General features: G+C 22.8%; 1 protein-coding gene across 3 annotated transcripts in view; it reads left to right on the top strand.

Annotated features, from left to right (window-relative positions):
- Nucleotides 1–10000, top strand: part of LOC124428508 (serine/threonine-protein kinase N) — an 80777-nt gene that overhangs the window by 7046 nt on the left and 63731 nt on the right. For all 3 annotated transcript variants that reach the window (XM_046972635.1, XM_046972634.1, XM_046972633.1), the window contains exon 2: nt 6788–6916. In XM_046972635.1, the coding sequence (XP_046828591.1) occupies nt 6788–6916 (129 nt within the window). The remainder of the gene's footprint in view (nt 1–6787; nt 6917–10000) is intronic.

Below are 10000 nucleotides of genomic sequence, written 5' to 3'. Positions count from 1 at the left end.
TAATAATCTAGCTTCATTAAATGTCGAATAAGACAGACGGGACAAACAAAATTTTAAAATAAATGAACAGATCAATACATATATCAATATATATATGTATATATATATATATATATATATAATATTTATTATAAAAAATGATTAAAACTATTAGTTTATAAAGATATGAGAAACAATACAAACAAAATTATAAAATTAATGAACAGAACAATATATGTATTATTATATCAAAAATAAATAAATATCGAATGATATTTATAAAATAGAATAAACGAAATTTTTAATAGCCAATAGAACTAATTTATAGATACGTATATGTATTAATAAATATGTGAATATTCACACGAACATAAACATATATTGTTTTATAATAATATATATATATTATAAATATTAAAAGATTTTCTTTAGTAATATTTAGATCACAGAAAATATACTTTCTAATAATTATAAAAATAATAAATATTCCGTCTATAAATAATTATTAACATATATATAGAACGGATTAAAAATGCTTATGTGGCCAGAAGATTCTTAGGTGATCTGAAAAATTATTGTTCTTTGATTTAGAGACAGGATTGTGGAATACTTTTATGATCTGAATAAAAAATGATTCTAAAAATTATCTCGGAAAAGAATAATTGATTTTAAATATAATCAAAGAAATTTTGATTCATTTGTACATGCTGATATCTTTTGATATACATATATACCTATACGGGATGATTATAAATCAATGAATATCTCGTTTAATAAAAGTTTTACGATTTCATGCGTCGAATATTTTAAGAGTAAGAAATAAAATACCCGACTTCCGACAGTTCAATGCTTTTTTTATTTTTCTTACAGAACATTATGATTTTTTTTTTTTTTCATTAATTAAATACTTTAATCGATTATCTTTAAAAAAAGAAAAATTATTAAACAAGTAATGTAAACAACCTTAAGGTCTCTATATTCGTTTAATAATTTTTTAAAGATAATCGATTATAATATCGAATTAATTAAAAAGATACACGATGTTCCATGAGAAAAATTAAATGAGTCAAATTCAATTTTGACGGACGACGCCTACCGCATATTTAAATGTTTAAAAACCATATAAATTTCTTCTAACTTGTAAAAAAAAAAAAAAAAAAGAGAATTATTATGATATCTACATGCATTCTTTTGCCTTTTTTAGTATCCGACAATTGTTTAGATCGTAGATAACTGTGCTAGGCGTTTCATGAAAGAAACTAATAATAAAAAAAGAATCCTTTCAAAAAGATTTCATGTATACGCCAAACATAATATACGAAATGAGGTCATTTGTCAATATAAGCGATATAAGGTAGCATTACATTTACCTGAGTGACTTTTGTGAACTATAACATACTTTAAGAATATTAGTTACAGGTAATTATTATAAAAAAAGAAAAAAAAATTAGCAATATTAAAAAGAAATTATAAATAGATCGTTACTTTTTTTTTTTTTTTGTAATAATTTACAATAAATCAAGAAATTTGTTTCTTTTTCTTTTCTTTTCTTTTCTTTTCTTTTCTTTTCTTTTTCTTTTCTTAATTTCATTGTCACTTTTAAAAAGGATATTTTTCAATTCGTTCTATTACAAATTTCCACATTTATATAAATATATTCAATAAAAAAAATTGAAATATCTTATTTTTATTTTAATGATAACTCAGAGTCGAGCCAAATGAAATTATCTGCATAAGCTCGTTTTTCTTTAAAAAGTTAATCGTAAGGCAACACGATTAAATAATGTTTTATTCTATTGCTCCTAATAAACCGATATATTCAACTGACTATTTGATTTATAATCACCCTATATATTAGAAGAGCTTTTTCTCATATGTCAACACATAAGCAGAGAAACAAAATCGGTTACGAATTACACAAATATATCGAAGTTTTCTTTTAAATACGCGTACGTTCGTTTAAATACACTTCTTTATCTCGAGAAGGTTACCTTATGAAAAACATAAGGAGTTGAGAATCGCTGTTATCGGATTGTGCTAGATAAGAGATAACGGGCACAACGGCAATGTCTTCACGAACGATTTGGATTCTCAAATTCGAGTATCGCGTCGGTGAGATCGCACGGATTAATTTCACTCGGATAAAAAGGAAAAAAAGTAGTTGAATTTTATCTCGTTAAAGTTTATTTCTTCTCTTTCTTTTTTTTTTTTTTTTAAGTTTTCTTCTCTTACTATTTCTTTTTGCAATAAGGATTTAGCCCCGTGCTGTTCTACTTGAGTGTTGTTTAATGTGAATTAATTTCAAGGTCGACCGGAAATGTAATTATATATCGATCATGATGATTCATGATAGCCGATAAAATGTCTCAGAGTGTGGTTTTACAAGAATTTAGTTAATTTCGTTAAACATCTTTTCTATTTTTTCTTTTTCTTTCTTTCTTTCTTTCTTTCTTCTTCTTTTTTTTTTTTTTTTTTTTTTTTTTTTTTCTCTTTGCGAAGCTACGATCAACCGTTTAACAAAGTATCGAGTTTTTGGTTTATTTTCGTTGAAATATTTGTTGGGGAAATAAATCGTACGTGCCTTTGCTGACTTTTATCTTTGAATTATTTTAATCGTACACGTAACAGCTTTTGATCTAGGCAGTGAAAGAACAATCAAACTTGTGTTTAATATATCGCGAATGATTGGTATAAAGGAACGGAATCGTACGGAGAGAATGTCTTTCGTTAGTCTTCATAAAAAGGAAAAAGTGAGCGTTGTAAAGAGATGTCTTTCGGCGAAACGACCGAGAGCGAAATCCTGTTTTGCTTCTATAGATCCATGCATGGTATTTATATTTTATTTCTTTTTCTTTTTTATTTTATTTTATTTTTTTTATACAAATATTATATATATATATATATATAATTACTAAGTAAATACATTTATTATAGTTATATTTATCATAAAGTATTGTTCTCAAACTTTTTAGAAAAAATAAATATATATACATACATAATAATAATAATAATAATAATAATATATAATATATATAATATATTATTTATAATTAATATATAAATTATATATCTAATATTAATTAAATCAAATATATACCTCATTTAAATATGTATATATATATATATATATATATATATATATATATAAAATATATGCATATATATTAAAGAAAGAGAAAAAAGAGAGGAAAAGAGAATATTATTAAAATATTAATTAATAGAGAGTTTTGGAATCGAGATATAATATAAAGAGATATTTTTTATAATGGTAATAGTTATTATATAATTATTATCTTTTTTTTTTATAGATAGTATGGATAGAAATAAATTCATTGTTTCTATTTTTCTTTTTGCATTAAATTTAATTTTTATTGGAAAAAAATTTATTTAATATTTTTATTAGAAAATATAATTATTATATTTATGATTATTAGATATAGTATTTATTGTTTTCGTGCTTACTATCTATTAGAAATAATATATTTATTATTTTTCTACTTCTTTTTATATAATATTTATCAGAAAATACATTTATATTATTTTTATAATAATTAGATATATTATTTTCTTTTACTTATTAAAAAATACATTTACTTATTATTATATTTATTAGATAAACATATTTATTGTTTACGATTACTTATTAGAGAGAATATAATTTAGTCTTTCAAATATCTCAAAAGTAAACCTGAACAATTCTTTAAATATTTCAATTAATTTCTGAACAATCTTTTTACCTTTAATTAAAAAGTTTTATTTTCAATTTTATTATTAGGATAGAAAAAAGAAAAATATCTTTTGATGATATTTTAAAATATTAAAAAAAAATAGTAATTAACAAATGAATACAAATTTTTTAATACTTTATTTAATACTTTTACGATATCTCTTTATTTTTGCGCCAAAAAAAAAAAGAAAGAAAGAAAGAAAAGAGCGAGAGCGAGAGCGAGAGCGAGAGCGAGAGCGAGAGCGAGAGCGAGAGCGAGAGCGAGAGCGAGAGCGAGAGCGAGAGAGAGAGAGCGAGAGAGAGAGAGCGAGAGAGAGAGAGAGAGAGAGAGAGAGAGAGAGAGAGAGAGAGAGATAGAGAACAAAGTATATTTCTTAATAAAAGTAAAAAGTTTAATTATAAAAACGTAATTACATTAAATTTTTCTATCCTTTTAATTCTTTTTTCTTTTTTTCTCTCTTAATTTCTTAATTTTCTTCTTTTCTTTTTTTATTGTTATTATTATTTTTTTTTTTTTTTGTATTATCACGCATTAAATGAATAGTACGATTTATGCAGAATAGGTTCGGCAGTGAACGTGTTAAAGAACTCAGAAGCGTTTTAGTATAGCCTCGAGCGAACGTAATTTATAGTCGAGTGAGAGAATCTCGTTAAAGAAAATCGATCGTTCGTCCGAGCGCGAATCTTCGGGTCGTCTCGGGATGTCGATACTCGGGACTTCGAAATCGATACTTACTTTTTTTTTTCTTTCTTCTTCTTTTTCTTCTTCTTCCTTTTTTTTTTCTTCCTTTTTTCTTTTTTCTCTTACATCGCGTCCGTCAATCTATATTGCAATCTATTCGCAATGGAGAACCTTTAACGAGGTGATATGCGTCAGAGGATTTCCGGTCTAACAGGGAGTTACGATCATACCAGTCATAAATTAAATTTATCAGAATTATACATTAGAATAACTAGTATTTTACATATCTAAATAAATAAATAAATAAATAAATAAATGAATAAATGAATAAATAAATAAATGATAAATAAAAAAGTTAATGACTCTTTTCCCAACAAAATTTTCTTTATTTTATTTAATGATCACTCTGATACTTATACTATCTAAATATGGAAAAATTAATACTAATAAAAAAATATTAATTATTAATATTATTATTAATGCTATTATACTATAGTAATAATAGTTATATTACTATGAGCAGTTATATAGTAATATACTATATCATATCACTAATAGAGTATTAATAACTGTATAGAGTTTAATATACTAGAGATAGTGTAATATGATTTCCTGTTTATAATGAATGTTACGATAAATACGAGTCATAAATTAAATCGGCTGCAATTATATATTATATATACAAGTTATATAATACTTTATATATTTTATATTTATTATCTTATATAGTACTAGGATATATACTACTATGTTACTATACTAATATCCTATGAACTATATACTATAGTAAAATATATATATATATATATATATATATATATATATATATATATATATATATACTAATTTAATGCATTTAAATGTAAAATATTTATTAAATATGAAAATATTTTTAAAAAATTATTTTTAATGCACAAATATAAGTGTTACTATTATATTAGTACATTAATAATATATATATATTATTAATAGTTAGTAATAAATATATTATATTTAAATATTTCTTATTATATCCAATATATTAGTATACTAGTACTATCATTAATTTTTTTAACTTAAAAAAGTAAAGTTCTGTAAATAGATCGTAAAAAAAAAAAATTGGAAAAAGAATCCTTGTGAATTTTAACAATAAAGCTATACACAATAAAAAAATGCATACATAAATACATACATAAATACATACATAAATACATACATACATACATAAATATATATATATATATATATATATATATATATATATATATATACATGCATACATGCTAATAGAACATACCATTTGAAATAAAATTATGTACAAACAGTAACATAAAATATAACATAAAATAAATTAAAGCATTAAATATTGACATAATTGTAGCAAGAAAAAAATTTCTTGTTAAAAAAAAGAAATAATATTGTTTATATTTAGATAAAAAATACAAAAAAAATTTCAACTTATGTTACTATTATTAATCAATTAAATAATGGACCAGCAAATAGAAGAATATCTTTGTTGATAAATTCATGCGAAACGAAGTCATTAATAATATTCTAGATTCAACGATGCTAATCAAAATTCGAACGAAATGATTGCAAATGTTGATCATTTATTTTGTTTATTTTTTTTTTCTCTTTTTTTCTTTCTTTCTATCCAATATCTCTCATAAATCGAGATACGATGAAACGATTTCGACGAACGATTTTATTCGAGAGAACGTCAAAAATCGATGGAATCTTTGATCGGCTTAAATCTTATCGTATTTCTTCGATTGATTTTATCATTTACGACGGAATAGTCACGTCGTCGTATTATGTGAAAAATAACACGTTTATGTCTAAGAATTAATACTAATAAATAATCCTATGCGTCCTATAATCGAACCGTTCACTTTGTCAAATCGATTAACTCCGTATAAAAAAAAAAAAAAAAAAATGTAATGTGAATAATATAAATTACTTTTTAAATTTCCATTTGAAATATAAATTCGAATGAACATCGCAGTGCGTACAAATTCCAGACGTATTTAGCTTTAATCTAAACGACATATTAAATGAATAAAAATAGAATAGAATAGAATAGAATAGAATAAAATAGAATATAATAGAATAGAATAAAATAGAATAGTATTAGAACAAACGTGATTTATTAAAATAAATTATTTTTTATTCGATGGCCAAGAAAAATCTTTTTATTTAATTTATTATCAAATAATGAAAATTAAAGAAATTTATTATGAGTATAAAGAGCGTAGAGTATTCTCATGGAATTGGTTTGACGTTTAAGAAAAAAGAAAAAAAACCTTGTCAAAATCGATTTAACTTGCGAACGGTTCTCGATCATAATTGTGTTTATAAGTCAAATTTGTTTGTTTGTTTGTTTGTTTTTTTCTTTCTTTCTTCTTTTCTTTTTTTTCTAGGGCGATTACATCAGGCACCCAGTCCTTTACGAACTGTCGAGCAAGTACGGAGTTGCTGGCAGTGACCAGGTGCCCTTGCCTGCTCGTCTCGATGAGCTCCGGGAACACATACGCAGAGAAATACGTAAGGTATGTGCTTACATTACATTACATTACATTACATACCATACATACATACATATATACATGCATACATATATGCGTGCATGTATGTGTATACAGGTTGTCTAAAAAGTATGGTATCAAATGTTATATCACGTATTATTGAGATCAAATAGATGAAAAAATAAAAAAAAAAGAAATTCACTAACTTATATTCGATAAATTTATATCCCGAAAATACTTTATTGAAAATTTATATCCTTTTAAAGATATTTATAATTTATTCTGAGATATATAAGAAATATTCGAAAATTTCTTCCTCTGCAAAAACGCAAACTTTGATTAATCGAATGAACGATTGTCGTTATTCTTTTTAATATTATTATTATATTTAATATTATGTTTAATATTATTATATTTAATATTTAATCTATTAATTCTTTTTAATATTCCAATTAGTATTGAAAATAATAGTAAATGCATTTTGTATACATTTCTAAAGTTGATCTTTCGTTTCTATCGTATTTTTATAAAGTTACTTTTTTTTTTTCTTTTGTCCGTAAATAAAAGTTCGAAGGGGAAAAAAAGAAGGAAAAGAAAAAAGAAAAAAGAAGAAAAAAAATAAGATTTCGGCAATCGTTAATTCAACGAATGGAAATAAATCATGAATATCTTTAAAAATGTATATCTTTTCTTCGATAAAGGATTTTTGAACAACTTTAGTTTGAATATTTTTGGATAAGTTTATATCAACTTTTTTTTATCTATTTGACCTCAGTAATACGTAGTATGATGTTTCCTCCCATACCTTTTGGACACCCTATATATATATATATATATATATATATATATATACATATATATATATTTACATATATATACATGTCTTCGTCATCGTCGTCTTTCGTTTGTCCTTTTCGAGCTCCTTCGTTTTTTCTTCCTTTTTTTTCTCTCTCTCTCTCTCTCTCCATTTTCTTTTTTCTTTTTTCTTTTTTCTTTTTTTTTTCTTTTTCTTCTTTTTTTCGCTTTCGAATTGCGATTGCATTCGAACGAATTTTATTTTTGCCCTCACGAAAATAGCATCTATCTCGAGAGCACAGTAGAATCACTAGTATAACACGGATTTATGTACATATTATTCAGACAGTTTTATACGAGTACATTTTATACGAGCGTCAACTATTAATGTTTGATCGATTATGATTTGAAAAGATGAGGAAAAAAAGAAAGAAAGAAAGAAAGAAAGAGAAAAAAAAAAGAAATTGATATTTCCATAATTTGAAAGATCGAGCATTATTAAAGATAAATTAATATAAATAAAAATTCTATTTTATCGTTTTAATCATTATTGAAAATTAATACACGACTATGTATAGAATTGAAAAGATTATTTTTGAATAAAAGGGAAAGAAAAATACAAATAAAAATAGGAGACGTTTCGAAGATTTTTAATAATTTTTTAAATACGTCGGATTATAAGTGTTAAAACAACATGAATAGTAACAATTTTATTCTAATATTTTTCTAATGTTTCAATTGAAATTTAATAATAAATATATCGATGATATACGATATGATAATTGTAAGTAAGAATTTTGATAACAAAATTAAAAAAAAAAAAAAAAACCTTTTTCATTTTACTGACTTTTATTTTCGCTAATAATTATCTGATTCTTTTTTCGAAAAACGTCTTTTTCATTTTTTTTATTCTTTTTTTTTTTTAAGTACCATGTTATACGAGTTTTTAAAAATTGTAATTTATTTTCGTGTAACACAATATATAGATAACTTTGTATAACAATTATATTCAATATCTTTGTTTATTTTTTTGTTCTATATGTATTTAATAAATATCAATTGTGTCAAAAAGATTTAAGTCATGTGTTTTAAATAAATTAAAAAGAAAAAGTATTATCGTATCTTAAGTTAAATAAAATAAAATAAAATAATAAAAGAAGAAAAGAAGAAAAAAGAAAAACGTATTATTATATTTAATATAAATTAAGAAAAAAAAAGTATTATTTTAAATAAATTAAATGAAGGAAAAATATTATTACGTATTTAAATAAATTAAGTGAAGGAAAAATATTATCACGTATTTAAATAAATTAAAAAAAAAAAAAAAAATCAACTTTTATTACAAAGCATAATTCAGCGATAATCAAACTTCATACATTTTAATAAATTTTTAATTGAATTTGATTTAATTTTTATTATTACTTTTAATGGATCTTGAAAAAGATTACAAAACTTATTAACGAATGTTATCTAGAAAAAGTTCGTATTTAATTTTTTTTTCTTTTTTTCTTTCTTTCTTTTTTTTTTTTTTTTTTTTGAAATTCACGACTCCTGCAATAGTAAAAAAAATATTTTATAAAACCTTTTTTTTTGTTTATTTCATACACAATTTTTTATTTTCTTTTTTCTTCTTTTTTTTTATCTTTCATATATCTTTTTATATAGATATATGTATGTTTTCAAGTATCGTAAATAATTCATTAAATCGTACATAAAAAAAAAGAAAAAAAGCGTTTTGACATAACAGAGTACGTATTTTCCGTATTATAAGAGATTCTACTGTATTCCTCAAAAAAGGAAGAAGTCGTCTATTTATTCCTAATCTGATAATGGAACTTGCAAAGCTTTTCTAATCATGGAAACATGGAAATTACATGTCGATGACAAAGACGAGAAAATTTTGAATAGGAAAATTATTCAAGGACAGTTCCTCATAAATGGTTGCGTTCCATTTACTTGGAACTATTATGTGTATATGTGTATATATATAATTAATTTCCCATGTTGTCAATTTTCTTATTTCATGTCACTTGTATTTCTCCTTTTATGTCTTACGTTATTATATAGGATCTCTTATGGAATTTTATTCTACAGCTAAATGTAATAAAAATATACAAAGAATATTAAATATTTTATATCTACGCGAGTATAACGATATTAATATTTTTTATTTGGATAATTTTTTTCACTGGTTTTTTATAGATCGATTCAATGAAATGATCGTTCGTTGATTTGGATAAATAATTCATTTATAAGATAATAATGTGAATAATATAAATAAATAATAATATATATTATGATAATTTTATAATA

Source organism: Vespa crabro, chromosome 12, assembly GCF_910589235.1.
Source record: "Vespa crabro chromosome 12, iyVesCrab1.2, whole genome shotgun sequence".
NCBI classification, from domain to species: domain Eukaryota; kingdom Metazoa; phylum Arthropoda; class Insecta; order Hymenoptera; family Vespidae; genus Vespa; species Vespa crabro.
Note: the sequence above shows the minus strand (reverse complement) of the source record. Positions and strands in the feature narration are given on the sequence as shown.